Source organism: Crocodylus siamensis, chromosome 6, assembly GCF_052110815.1.
Source record: "Crocodylus siamensis isolate JL-2025a chromosome 6, ASM5211081v1, whole genome shotgun sequence".
Lineage (NCBI taxonomy): Eukaryota > Metazoa > Chordata > Crocodylia > Crocodylidae > Crocodylus > Crocodylus siamensis.
The window spans coordinates 33,126,096-33,140,702 of NC_143400.1; the positions used below are offsets into that span (position 1 = coordinate 33,126,096).

Genomic DNA, 14,607 nt, shown 5'->3' on the forward strand with positions numbered 1-14,607 from the left:
TTCCTCTAATCCATTGACAATGGTCCTGTAACCTTGCGACCAGTGATGAGGATTCTTTGCAAGCTTTTTATGCTATTGCAGTGCATGTCACCTCTGTGGTACTCACTGTTTCATTGACTAGATGAGTGCTGTATCTCCTGAAACTGAGAGCGTGGTTTACCTGTTGCTCTGCTAATATGCCAAGGTCACAGGGATGTAAACACATACAGATTTAAAGAAGATGAGCACGATTGCTCTGCGAGTGTCTGGGGCTGCTGCCTTGATTGACGTGAAGATGTTTGTGAGCTCTCCCTTTAATAAACTGGTTGCCCTGCACAAAGAGTGAGATATTGGTGGTGGCATTAAAAGAAGGTGTCTGCATCTCCCTACTTATCTCTCTAAATTCGAAGAAAGGAAAGCAGGCTAAGTAGATACCTGTTTCTCCCAGCCAGGAATCCTGACTTTGATAAAGTTTGGGATTTGGAAACTCACACACATTATTTTTCTTGCGCAGAAAGTAGGGGTGACGGGTCCCCCTGATCCACAAGTCCGCTGCCCCTCTGTCATCGAGTTCGGGAAGTATGAAATCCAAACCTGGTACTCCTCCCCATATCCACAGGAATACTCAAGGTATGTTGTGCAAACCCTCCCGTTCATTCCAGGTTACCATTCATGGGATTGTTATACTCTGGTAGATGTAGAAATCCTGGACTTATTCAACTTGAATTTAGTGCACAGAGCACCCCTAGACATTCCATACGCCCTTTATGATAAATAAGAGAATGAGTGCCTTGGGGTCTCTTTAGCCTCAGGATTCATAAGCTTTGTAACAATACCTGTATACTACAAATATTCAAAAAGTGTTCAGAAGGTGCGGTGCTACAAGTGGGCAGAAAATGAGATTTTGGGTTACGAAATGAGAGATCCCATGAGCTAAGTGATTAGTAGCACAGTATCCTAGCTGGCTGGAGAGCTTGGCTTTGTGGTCTTACCCACTCTTTAATTTTAGCGTACATCATTATATTAATAATGAACAGTACAGACTGAGCAGATGTGGTCTTTGTTATAAAATCTGAATTTGGGCATGAAATGGCAGTACTTATTCTTGAAGGAGATGTAAAAAGTGGTAAGCAGACAAAATTGCTGTGAAGAGTTTTGTTGCACTTGTGCTATATGAATCATACCTAAATTACTGTAGTTGTCAAATGCTAACTATTTTTTAATCAGTTTATTGCCTCATTTTTACCAAATATTAATACTCTAAATCTTTTTTTTCATCACCTGCAACTGCCATGTAAGAAAGAGAAACTTGTGTTTGGCTGCTTTGATGTTATTTTCTACATAGCAGTAACCTTGTAGGCTGTCTAAGCCACAAGCACCCCCAGTGTTGAAGAGGACGTCAGTTAGAATGTGAACCAACTTCAGACAGAGCCTCAAAGCAAAAAAACCACAGAAAAATCTCTCCCACTAGTTCATGGGACAAATGGATTGCTTTAAAAATGAAAGTCTTAATTATCACATGCACTAGATTGATTAAATGTATCATTTGTGCCGCAGCTGGACTATGTAACAAATTAAATAAAAGCTAGACTCATCATCACCCACCACACTGGAGTGAATGGCCTGAGCAGGCAAGGCTTTAAGAGATTAAAGATGGGGAAAATGTAGGAAACCTTCATCTAACATATCTTGTCACTCACTAATACAAAACTTCCTCTCCATGTAAGATATCACAAGTATTTTAACTGATTCATGTCCTTCCCTTGAAGTATCATTTCATAGTTCAGTAGAGCTCATTATTTAGGGCACTGAATAGATATAGAATATATATTCATAGCAGTAGAAACAAATGGTGTGCTGTTCATAAAATCTATGTGCATACATACCTGAAAGTTGACTGTTTGTTAAGGCTGCTTTCACCATGATATCCTTTCACTTAAAATTTTTAACAGCACTGGAAAGTTTCATACTTTGGCCATTATGAAAAAAGTCACAGTGCACATGTAGATTCTGATGATCTTTTACCTTTGCTTACAGGCTGCCTAAACTGTATCTTTGTGAATTCTGTTTGAAGTATATGAAAAGCAGAACTATCCTCCAGCAGCACATGAAAAAATGTGGCTGGTTTCATCCTCCAGCCAATGAAATCTACAGAAAGAATAATATTTCAGTTTTTGAGGTAAGTTAAAACAATAGCTTGTAGCTACTGCTTTCAGGACTTCAAGGGGTGATCTTCCTGCTTTTAAACCATTTAGATGTATAACTTGGTCATTCACATATCCAGAATGATTTGACTCTGTAAAGAGTGAAGAACTGAACAATAGCTGTCTGTTAATAGTGCTGAGGCTGGGAGTAGATTATTAAACTAATCTATATGAAAAACATGTTTTTCCTAAACATGTGTTACTCTTCAGAAAATAAGTTGTAGTTTCTGCTTCTGGCTGACTAGTAAAACAGAATGCAGTCTCCCATTATACCCCGTCCATGTTTTAATCTTTTGATCTGGTAGCCTTTTCTTTTGTGTTTGAGGGTTAGACCAATGTGAGATACCGACAGAATCAGATTACTGTGGTAACAATAGTGATGTAATTTTTTGCCCATTTCTGTAAGGTTGATGGCAATGTCAGTACCATTTACTGCCAGAACTTGTGCTTGCTGGCAAAGCTTTTCTTGGACCATAAGACGCTTTATTATGATGTGGAACCATTTCTCTTCTATGTGCTGACACAGAATGATGTCAAGGGCTGCCACCTTGTTGGCTACTTCTCCAAGGTAAGTATTTTAGTGTGGAATAAACTTACATTCAGACATGAAGCTGTGCCTTGTATGTGCCCATTTGGGATACAGTGTTGTAAAAAACAGAAGTCTCTCAGTTGTGAGGAAGGGGTATATTGCTTGCCAAAGACTCTAGATAAGAGAAATTCAGAGGCCTGCAGCAACTAATAAAGCTAAGTTACCTTTTAATATTGTTGAAGAGAGCCTATCCTCAAAGGAACTTGGGCTGCAGTTAGCAGCTCAAAGGGAGAAGTTTTAGATGACTTCCTATTCCCTTGGTGGTGATAGGTAGAACCGTTTATGAAGTAAACATTATTGTTGCCAGAACAGAGCTATCTGAGCGCTTCCTAACCAGATACAATCTTTGCTTGATCTGCAAGTTGCATCTCATTTCGAACCTTTTAATTTTCATGCTGGGAATGCAGAGATCTTATTGATGCTTAAAAGACCTTGACTTTCAAACAGCCCTATTTAAAGACTCTGAGTCTCTTTTTCTCCAGCAGTAGTTGTTTTGCTTGCCATCCAGCCATCAGAGCAGCCAAGGCAAAAACTAAACCCAACAAAAACCTCTGATGACTAATCCATGCTTTTTCTTTCCATGTCCAGCACACATTAGACTGGATTTTGGTGCATGTCCTAGTCCCATAAATATTGAATCACTTGAGATTTGCACCAGTAGCTGGCAAATAAAAAGTCTAGTCCAGCCTATTTAGCACCTCCATATGAGCACTTTTGAAAGGTTAGTGAAGACTGAGATTCCTTCCCTGCCAGTTGTATCTCCTGTGTTGTTTCTAAGAGGAAGAAAGTAGCAGGTGCCTCTCTCATTCTTTTCGTTCACTTAAGGTGGTGGTTTTAATGGCCATGACAATGATTTGATACTGTTCCACCTTCTGTCATTGGAGACTTTCCTTTGCTGATGTGCATTGAAGTCCCCAAGGAGCTGTGAGCATGGCTTTCATTTTTGGTCTTTAGCTCAGGGTTAATTACTAGCTCTTACGCAATGGCTCCTTTTCTGTCTAAGCAGTCCATTGTTTTGAAAGTCTGTTTCTCTTTCCTCTACCAGGAGAAGCATTGCCAACAGAAGTACAATGTTTCCTGTATAATGATTCTCCCCCAGTACCAGCGTAAGGGCTATGGCAGGTTCCTCATTGACTTCAGTAAGGATTGTTTTCTCATTTTTTCACCTTTTCATATTGGTTCATCTCGTGTTTTTAAGAAAGGACTGAATCGGGGGGGAAACACGCAGGTTTCTAGTAATTTTCCTGTGCTAAACGGTTCTCGGAACAAGCATATTCTGGAGCACATGAAGCCCTCCAAACTTGAGAGTTGCTCTCTGTTCTGGTGGGAGCAAATTAAGTATTCTCCCTCTGAATCCCACAAATGCCTCATGCTAAAAACTGTGAAGTTGCACCAGCACAGCTCTCCTGGCAGAAGCTTGCCCTACTCATATAGCTGTTTTTTGCTGAAAAAGTAAAACTACCTGTGGAAGCTGCCAACTGCCAAATTAAGTGTCAGATAATTTGTGAAGCAGGTGCTGCCAGTAGTTTGTGTGAGCTTTTGATTTGGTCATAAAAACACCTGCACATAGATTGTAAGCTCCTGCCAGTTTTGCAGTTGAAGTCTGTTTGCATTTGCCATCAACTCAATCTTTCTCCTGAGCAACAGTTGCAGACTCAAATGGGAATGCACCCTGCACATTGGTCAGTACCTTGATGCCCATCAGGGACATGCCTGCGAAGGGCAGCTTACCAGCGAAGCTGTCTCAGTGTAATTGAGATACTACTCTTGTTTTACCTGTATCACTTTCCCTGTGAACATGGTAATTCTGGAGCTAGTGTCCAGAGAGAGAGACATGCTGGTATAATAATGCCAGGGCATGGGCACATGAGCAAGTTATGAGGTAAATGAAGGGAGGGGTTTTATAGTACCTTAACTACTCAGGGGTAGCTATCCACATGCTTGTTTGTACCCTGAGGTCTGTGAAAGATGACCATGTAGCTTACACTTTTATTTGTCTTGGGGTAACAGTATGCACACAGGCAGTTGCCAGAGAGTAGTTGATGCCCTATTAGGGATGTAAGTACCAATTTAAAAAAAAAATCAATTTAACCTCTTGTAATTACACCAGTTAAATGATTAATCATTATGACAACCCCAGGACAGGTGGGAGGGGATGGGGGGACTAGTACTTAATACAGGGGTGGGCAAAATATGGCCCACCAGTTCTAGCTGCCAAGAGATTTTGTCCCAGCTGTGGCCGGTCCCTCAGTCAGTCCCGACCCAATGGCTTGTCCCACGGTTCCTGGGCACACAGCAGGGCTGGGGCGCTAGGGCAGCCAGACTCCACTTCCCAGCGGCAACCACCAGACCCACACCAGCTGCCCAAGCACCCTGGCACATCTGCCTTGTACTGCTGGGGTGGGACCTACGTGGGCAAGGTGTCCTGCCAAGTGGCTAGGATGGGACCATGGGTTGATGGAGAGTGACAGCTGGGAGCAGTATGGGTGGGCAGGCCTAGGACTGGAATTGTGGGGCTAGGGGTCAGGGCAGACCCACAGTCCACTGCCTACATGTCTCTACAATGGGCACTGATTCCATGGGCAGTGGTATGCCAGGAGCAGATTGCTGCTGTGTCCCAGGCCTTGGACTATGGCCCCGTGCTGTCACTGCCCAGTGATCCCAGGATCTCCAGGGAGACGAGCCAGGACTCGGGCAGGCGGGGAGCTGCTTCCAGAAGTGGGGCACGCAGGAAGCAGAGAGCTCTGCCCTCAGCCTGTGTTGTCACTGTCCCAAGATCCTGGACCATGCCTGCCTGTCCTGCTCCTGGATGCTGCTCCCCACCAGCCCACAGGTCCGTCCCTGCCACACAGCCCAGCATGGAGGAGAGCCATTTAGGGAGTTTTTGTGGTGTGGAGGGTGCTGACCTGGCTTGGGACAGCTCACCAAAATTCCTTAAGTGGTCCACAGGCCCAGGTAATTGCCAGCTCTGCTAAACTCTGCGGATCCCAGGGCAGGTGCTTACAGCATCCCCATTGCCTGCCTTGAGCAGCCCAGGCTCTGTGGCAGGCAGCAGGGGCCTGCCCAGACCCCAGGCTGCTCGTGGCAAGGAAGCTGCAAGCGGCTGCACCAAGGTCCCATGGAGCCTAGCATAGGTACTAGTCTTCCCCTCCTTCCTCCCTCCCTCCCACTTGGCCTGCCACTTTCCTGTTCCTGCTGGGGCAACACGTGGTTACCCTTCCCTGTCAGACTGCACCTCTGTTAAACAATAACCGGTTGGCTAGAACCAGTTATCACTAGGCTTATCGGTTAAACAATTCATCGTTTAACTGTTCACCTCCTTATGCTCTACATAAATTCCCATCCTTGCGTATCTCATGGTAGCATCTTTGGTGTGCTCTCACCTCCAGTATAGTTAGGTTTGAAAATTCTGATATCTGTTCTTCATACTCAGAAGCCGCAAGTCTGCCCTAGTCTGCTTTCACACTGTCTTTACTTTTCTAGTTAGGCACTTGGAGCATCTTTACACATGCTCCGGGGAGAGAAGGGGGGAGCATTCAGGAGCTGCTCTAATTAAAACGCCCTCAGCATGTCATGTATTCAGCATCCTGTGCTTCAAAATAGTGGCAGGGATGCTTTAACTAAAGCTCTTTTGACAAGTTTTAACTAAAGCACCCCTGCTGCCCATTTTGAAACGCAGGGATCCTGAATGCATGTGACACCAAGGCTGCTGGAGTGTTCTAATTAGAACACATTGGAGCAGGTGTTGGGCATGTGTATAGCTGCCCTTGGTGCCGTCTGGTAGCACCAGCACATGACTGGTAGCATAAGTAGGATGTGGCCTACAGATTTCTGAATGCATTCTAGGACAGTAAAAGTTATAGGTGGAAGAAGCGTAGCCAGTTAATCAGTGTCTCTTGGAATGCAGTTATGCCTCGTCTTTCAAATACTTTCAGCCCTACGTGGGAAGAATGCCACCATAGAAGCTCCTTTATGAGTTTGGTTTGGGCTAGGATGCAAAAGTTGGTAGCTGCATCATGTAGTCCTGGTGACAAGTTACTCTGTGTTTCCTTAGGCTATCTGCTTTCAAAGCGTGAAGGTCAAGCAGGGTCACCAGAAAAGCCACTGTCTGATCTGGGCCGTCTCTCATACATGGCTTATTGGAAAAGTGTAATACTGGAGTGCCTTTATCATCACCGTGACAAGCAATTAAGCATCAAGAAGTTAAGCAAATTGACTGGAATCTGCCCTCAAGACATCACGTCCACCTTGCACCACCTACGAATGCTTGACTTCCGCAGTGACCAGTGAGTATAGTGGCCCAACTGCTTCCCAGACCAAGACCCAGATCCTCTTGAATAGCACTGCTGGGAGGACTGTGCTCATGCCTTCCTGCTCAAGTGTCTCCACGGCTACTCTCCTGGGAGACCAGTTCCAAGTGCTTGGACAGTAAAGAAAACTTTTGCCTTGGTCCACAAATAATCAGAGAGTATCTTTTGTTTTTCTAAGATGCATCTTTACCCATTATACCCCTAGTCTTGCATTCTTTTCTTAGCACCCTCTTCTAACAACAAACGCTGCCCTAATCCTGACCTTCCAGACTAGTCTATAGCAGCAGTGTCACTTTTTTATCTTTGCCCAGGAATGGAGAGACCACAGTACTTTGTCTCTGAAGGCTGAAGATGTTCTTCCTGCCAGCTTTAGGATGTCACAGATAGTAGAAGGTCTTCTTGACAATCTGTACCTTTCATTCCCATTGTTTGCTGAAGCTAAACACAATGGCATTGATCAAGGATGTATGGATCCTTCTGTCAGACCTTGCTTTGCATTAATTTCTTGTGTCTCTGTCAGCAGTGTGCACCTCAGTGTTTGTGGTCTGAAGAGCCTTCTCTCTTTCCAGATTTGTGATTGTTCGTCGGGAGAAACTTATCCAGGAACATATGGCAAAGCTCAAGATGCATGTCCGATCCATAGATGTAGATCCAGAATGTTTGCGCTGGACACCTGTCATTGTCTCCAACTCTGTTGTCTCTGAGGATGAAGAAGAAGAGACTGAGGAAGGAGAAAATGAAGAGCAGCAGAAGGAAAGAGATCTAGAGGCCAGTATAAGAGTGAATCTATTGCTTTTATGTAAGCCGTAGTATGCCATTTAATTCTCCTCAAAACAGTCACAGTGTTTTGTTTCCAATCCAAATGTGTGAATGGGAGGTTTTAGCATCTTCCTGAATTGTAGAAGGTGGCATGGATTAGATTATTTACCTGCCCAGTTCCAGGTCAGAAACCAGAGGAGAGGGAGCCACATGGCACAGAGTTTGGAGAGAAGTAGACACCCAAACTTGTACCATTTGGTAGTGTACTCTGAAGAGATTCCTGTCCATCACTGAACAGCACTGTTCTTTTAAAATCAAAGGAAATGTTTCATTCCATTTTGCATTTCCTTGGCCCCAGGTTGTGCGCAGAAAGGAATTCTTAAAAATGGAAACTTAATATTTTTAGGGAAAAATAAAAACATTTGGGCAGTGATTCTCAACCATTTTAGACTCAAGGAGCCTCTTAGAAAAAATGCCAGCTCTTAGTTTTAACTAGTTTTTTATTATGGAAATACAGCAATTTTTTTTAGTACAAAGAACTTGGACCACAACAGGGTCAGAGTGGGTTTTGAACACTGAATTCCTGTTTGAAAACTTTAGGTTTATCTTCTGAATTGTGCATAGGCATTTGCACACTTAATAGTGCTAATATTGTGTGGCATCCCACAACAACTTTTGAAAGGATCTCATGGCACCCTAGCTGAGAATCGCCTGTTCACATTCACGCTTAAAGCAAATGTTACAGTGTGCAAACATCAACCTTGAGGATCACCCAGAACCACCACATTTCTGTCCCAGTGGACCTGTCTGCAGAACAGCTGAAAGCCTCAGGACAAGCTGTATCTTTAAACAAGCCACTTTTGCATCTGTCATTGACCAAACATGTGACCTAAGTGAAATGCTTTGCTCTGGCTGACAGAAGGACTGTGCACCACTCTTGCATTATGAGTTAAATTCCCTGGGTATTGCACAGTGACAGAAAATTATTTCTCCTTCTTTAAAGCCACATGCAATAGCCGCAAAAAAGCTGTAGGTTCCCTGGGAGCACAAACAGGTACAGGGGTCAGGCGTAACATAGTTCTCTCCTCATTCCAATAGGTATCAGTATGTTCTTGGCCGCTATTAGCTGAGCTTGATTGTCAGGGAGCAGGTGGGGATACTTTTTCAACCTGTAGGGATTTGGGAGTCCTTCTGCAGCTCTATGACATTCTCCCCATCTGCCTTTCTCCAGTTTGCAGAAGCTTCTGTCACCTTTTTGAGTCGCTTATTTCCTAATTGGGCCCTTTGCCTTGGTCAACAGCTTTTATGGAGTACAATTTGGGATAGGTTTTAAAGAGAAAATCTGAAATGCATGTTTTTATTCCAACATAGATGGTGAAACCTGCCTCCTGGGAGAAGAAAGAGCAAGAACCTTATTCTCCTCCAGAGAATGAAAAAAAGCCAGACATTGTTGCTCCAGCCAGTTCAGTACGGCCAAACAAACAAGTTCTTCCTTTGGATAGTCTTCCTGCAAACAGCCAGCCATCACGAAGGGGCCGATGGAGCCGGAAGGGCAAAAAGCTTCAGGAAACTTTTTGCGATAAGGAACAGAAACTGTTCCTAGAGGAGCTGTCTGCAGCTCCTAGCGGGCGGTGCAGCGAATGCGAGGAGAAGTCGGCTGCCTCACGAGGCCGTTGCAGCGAATGCGAGGAGAAGTCGGCAGCTTCACAGGGACGATGCGGCGAATGTGAAGAAAAATCCCCGGCCCTCCGGGGGCGTTACGGGGAAGATGAGGATAAGGCTGCAGCCCCACAGGGACAGTATGGGAAAAGTGACAAGTCCTTGGTGCCTGGGCGGCGATACAGTGAAGGCATGGAGATGTTGAGAAGACAGTTAAAGAAGAGCACTGAGCCACCAAAGTGCCGATTCGTGGAGGAGTGTGACAGATTGCCCCGCCGCTACAGCGATGGTGATAGGACTCTTCTGAGGTGCTTTAGTGAGAGTAGCGAAGAGGAGGATGATGATCCTGTGAGTCCTCGGTCCAACTCTCCACCTGTTCTTACCAAGCCAACATTAAAACGAAAGGTGCGTGTTACAGAGTCTTTAAGATCCCTCTGTCCCTGGCTGTGGGCTGCATTTGCTCTCCCTGGTCTGGTGCCATCTTCTTGCCAATTCTTTTCATAGTAATAGCACTCAGTAGACCTTGTTAGTGGATCTATGCTGAAATGTCATTAGTAGGTGCAGTCCTTTGGTCTTCAAACACTTATACGGTAGTTCACTGAGTACCTGCAGTCCATCAGCTCTTATAAACAGATTCTGCTGTGTTACGTTGATGTAAAGCTAGAAAACTTTATGGAAGCCAGTGCCTTTACTCTGTGTTAACACCTGTGTAATTTAGACCAGAGTCTCTATGTCAGAGGGGAGGCTTCTGGTCCCATCCATAGTGTAAAATTCAGGTACCTGTTTTTTCATTGTTCATTGCTTAATTTTATTGCTTTTACTCAAATGCTTTTTTTCAGAAACCAATTCTCCATCGCAAGAGGCGAGTACGTAAGCGCAAGCACCACAACAGCAGTGTTGTCACTGAAACAATCTCCGAGACCACAGAGGTGTTGGATGAGCCTTTTGAGGACTCGGACTCCGAGAGGCCAATGCCCCGATTAGAGCCTACCTTTGAGATTGAGGAAGAGGAGGAAGAGGAAGAGGATGAAAGCGAGCTATTCCCTAGGGGGTATTTTCGTCACTTACCCCCACCAGATACCCTCAGGCGCCGACCCTCCTCGAAGAGGAAGTCCAAAGATGAAGAGGATTCTGATGACACTAACGGTATGTTTCATAAGCGTGTTGTGAATTTGCACTTGGAGTTAGATGAAGATATCAGTAATTGATAGACTGTATCTCTCATGAGCGAACTGGTCGTCTACTTTGCCATATAATTTCCAGATAAACTACAGGGTAGGACACACATTCTTGGTTATGCCTTCCTCAAATGTACAGTACATGTATGGAAAACGTGATTTTTATACTTAAACATCCTATTAGCATGTGAAAAGATAGTATGGCACCTTCAGATTTTAGCCCTTTACTTCTTTAGTGAAGTAGATTTCTGTGCCTGGTTACACAGAGAAGTCACTTAGAAAAAATGAAAGCAAACCAAACCACAGACAGTTTTGAGCAGCCTCCATGGGCAGTGGCCAAATGAAAAAGGAGGACTAGGTGAGAGTCTGTTTTGTGATCCTTTGTTCTAATGCAGGTACTCACTCGTTCTCTGTCCTCCCTCTCCAGAGTTCTCTGATCCTAGGCCTTTAATGCAGGCAGCAAAAAGACACCGGGTCGGAACTAGGGCTCTTAGCGTACTGTTAAACTACAGAATGAATATTTCTCATTTAAGTGTTTCGCTACGTTCACCTGTCTTGCAGTGGCTGGAGGTTCTGTTATTGCCCAGTATATCACATTCCTCATGGGAACTCTTTGATTGCCTGCATTGGATGCGGCAAACAGCCAAATAAAAATAAAGGAGCAGCAGAAACAGATGTATGATGTTCTCATTCCACCTTGAATAATTCTTATCGGAACTACCTAAATTATTCATACCACTCAACTGGCCTTTGATTAGCGGAGGAAAGTTCCCTCTAACAGTACCTAAATGCTGAAGGAGCAGTGGTACGGTGATAGCTATCTTTGCTATTTATATAGCACTGGTCCCCATTGAATCCTTGTGGCACTAATTCTCATTTAAGTTCACTCAAAAAATGCAAATGCAGCATTAAAGTCATGCGTTGTCTAACTGAGGAACCAGGACGTGCAATAGTTAATGGTGGGGGGGAAGCTCAACCAAGTTGTACATCCAGTAGGGCTTGTGACATGCATTATCAGAGAGTATCCCAACCAACAGAGTTCTTCCCCCATCTCTGCCTTCTGCTACAGTTGTCAGTCCATCTAAAGCAATAACACATTCATGATTATGTAGCATAATGCTTTTCTTGCTGGGAGGTACTTCCAGATATTTAATCTACATTTTTTTCATATTGTTTTTCTAAATTATGCCCATTTACCAGATTGAATCATTCTTGTCTTTGTAGTTGTTGCCTTATCCAATCTTCCCATATTTATTTCTCTTAATCATTCCTAACTCAGTTCTTCCTGACCTCTGGTGCACGTGCGTTCACTCTCGCTTTATTCCTTATCTCTTACAAATTTGTCAACATCTCTTAGGTAATTGTGCCCCAAAATTGAGCACACTCTTCAGGTGGTTTTGCACCTGGAATTGCAGAGAGAAAGTTTCCTTCTCACACCTTTTGATGGGTGTACCATTGCACATATAATGTAACAGAGCTATGGGTTTTAAGAAAGGAAATACGATAATGCGTCATAACTGTTCAGAGGTCATCACCTAGAAATTCATTACTGGCCCTTTTGGTGAAATAATTCAGTATCGTGGGATTCTCAGCTTGCAGATTTCTGCAAAAAGGCAGTTTCTGCTTCTCTTCTCGTCTTTGCCCTCCCCCCGCCCAAATGTTCTCTGTCTTACTTTCTTAGTGACTAGCTTTTTTTTGTGGTTGCGGGTAGATTTCCTGAGTAGTAGCTACTCACTGAAGTTGCCCTGATCTGTCAGCTTCACCAGTCTAAGCTTCAGCAGACTCCGATTAGCTTTTAATTTGCCACAGTTTTGGAAAGCCCCGAACAAAGGCACAGGCAGCGTCAAGCTTTATATTCAGGAAAAGAGTGCCATATTCATTCACAGTCAGTTCACATCTGGAAGGTTCTCTTCACAATTGGGCGGCTATGGGCATTTCTCAAAAAGCCCTATATTTTGCAGGGATTTGTCACTTGCCAAAAAAAGCTTCCTGCTGAGACCTGACTTGAGGATTTTTCAAGCCTTAGTCAAATTCTCCAGATTTTGCCTTCAAGCTGAGAAAAAAAGAACTTGGCAAATATGTATAACTTCTCAAAAACATCACGTTTTTCTGAAATTTGGTCTCAGTACAGGTTGAGTGGGTTTTGGTTAACCAGGGTCAATAGCTAGGTAGAGTACAGATAAAGAGTTATGTGAGTCAGCCTGGCTGAGGGTGACCTTGAGGTCAGTCCTAAGTATCCCTGTAGACAGACTTTTGCACATCCATTTGTACTTCTTAGTGAATGTCCAGTTTTCTCATCTACATGTGAAGATGGGACTGGTGCTTTAGTAGAAATGTCAGTAGTTTGGCCTATAAAGTTTGAATGTCTTATACCCAATAGGACTGGAGCCTAAAGGGCCTGGGCCAACTGCTCGGGATGTCGATCACGTTCGCTGTCTTGAAGTGTTAGGTCCATAGCAGGCCAGGGTTTCTGCCATGTTCCCTATGACCATGCCTGTGAGAAGTGTTTGTGAGCTACTGAGACCACATCCTCCAGCCCTGCTCAGTCAGATGGATGACACAGTTGCCTTTGTAATTGGGTGTTTAGTATAAGAACAGCTGGTAAGAATTGGGTGGGATATTGCATAACATGACAGGGAACTTCAGGATAAAAACAATGGTAGGAAATGCAGAAATATAAACATTCGTGTTCTGTGTGCGGGGAAGTCAAATGATGTAGCTATGTCCAGGGACAATGATGAAATACTTTCCACTCCGGCAGCAACTTAGGAAGATATTAAACAGTAACTGCTAAACTTTTACTTTTTTCCATCAGCAGGTCTGGATAACTAGCATCCAAGAGTTTCAAAAGAACTGGACAAAGAGCTCTCTGGACCATAATGTTGACTTTTAATAAGTCTTGGAACACTGGAGAGATTCCAAAGGGCTGGGAGGAAGCTAATGTTGTGTCAGTATTTCAAAAGGGTCAATGGCATGAACCTTGTAATTATAGGTCTGTCAGCCTGAAATGGATCCTGATTGAATAATGAAATGGGCAATAGGGGATTTAATGACTAAAGAATTAAAATTGGCGTTTGCTACAAAACGTGGGTTTGTGGAAAACAGATCTTGTCAGAGAACTGGCTGTCTTTCTGTTTTGATGAGACTACAAGCTGGGGTTGATAAAAGTAATGGTGCTCCAGCAGTACACACACATCCTTTCAAGGATTTAATTTATTACTAGACAACATCTTGATTAAGCAAGTAGGATGATGCAGAATGAACCTGGCTAGCTCATAACTGTCAGCACATAATTGTAAACAGGAAAACCTCCTCTAGCCAGTTTTGTTTTCTGGGGCAGTCCCCGAGGGACTGGTTCTGAGCCATTGCTCTTTCACATTTTTATCCATGGCCTAGGAGATCATTATTGATAAGGTTTGCAGGGGACCCAGAAATTGTGGGTAAGTGATAAATAATGAATGGGACCGTTCAGTTATACAGAATAAGCTGGACTTCTGGGTAAACTAGGTGCAGCAAACAATGCACATGTTACACGTACAGCCAAGTGTTGAGGCAAGACATCTAGGAATAAGGACTGTTGGGCGTTCTTACACAGAGGAAACAATTACCCTGCAAAGGAAAAAATAATGAGGGAAATTGACCACTGAAACAATTGACCAGGGCTTGTGGTGGATTCCATTATTGGGAATTTTTGAGGGATGCTTAGAGGTTTTTCTAATTGCTGTCCTCTTGTTCAAGCAGGAGTTAATTCAAAGAAGTTCTGTGGCTGTTAAAGAGGTCAGAATCGATTCTCACAGGGGTCCTTTTCGGCCTTATAATCTAGGAAGCTGTTACAGAATTTGAAAGACAGCTGAAATGTGAGAAGCAACCCATCAAAAAATCCAGATGAGGGGGCAGATTTGGCTGCCTTTTGATATTTACTCAGATGT

The 14,607-nt window shown here is 43.7% G+C and overlaps 1 protein-coding gene across 1 annotated transcript in view; it reads left to right on the forward strand.

Moving 5' to 3' along the window:
• Nucleotides 1-14,607, forward strand: part of KAT6A (lysine acetyltransferase 6A) — a 55,588-nt gene that overhangs the window by 35,222 nt on the left and 5,759 nt on the right. The window contains exons 10-17 of the mRNA XM_090055440.1: nucleotides 494-609; nucleotides 2,017-2,158; nucleotides 2,590-2,751; nucleotides 3,818-3,911; nucleotides 6,827-7,058; nucleotides 7,652-7,850; nucleotides 9,213-9,905; nucleotides 10,340-10,646. Coding sequence (XP_089911566.1) covers nucleotides 494-609; nucleotides 2,017-2,158; nucleotides 2,590-2,751; nucleotides 3,818-3,911; nucleotides 6,827-7,058; nucleotides 7,652-7,850; nucleotides 9,213-9,905; nucleotides 10,340-10,646 — 1,945 coding nt within the window. The remainder of the gene's footprint in view (nucleotides 1-493; nucleotides 610-2,016; nucleotides 2,159-2,589; nucleotides 2,752-3,817; nucleotides 3,912-6,826; nucleotides 7,059-7,651; nucleotides 7,851-9,212; nucleotides 9,906-10,339; nucleotides 10,647-14,607) is intronic.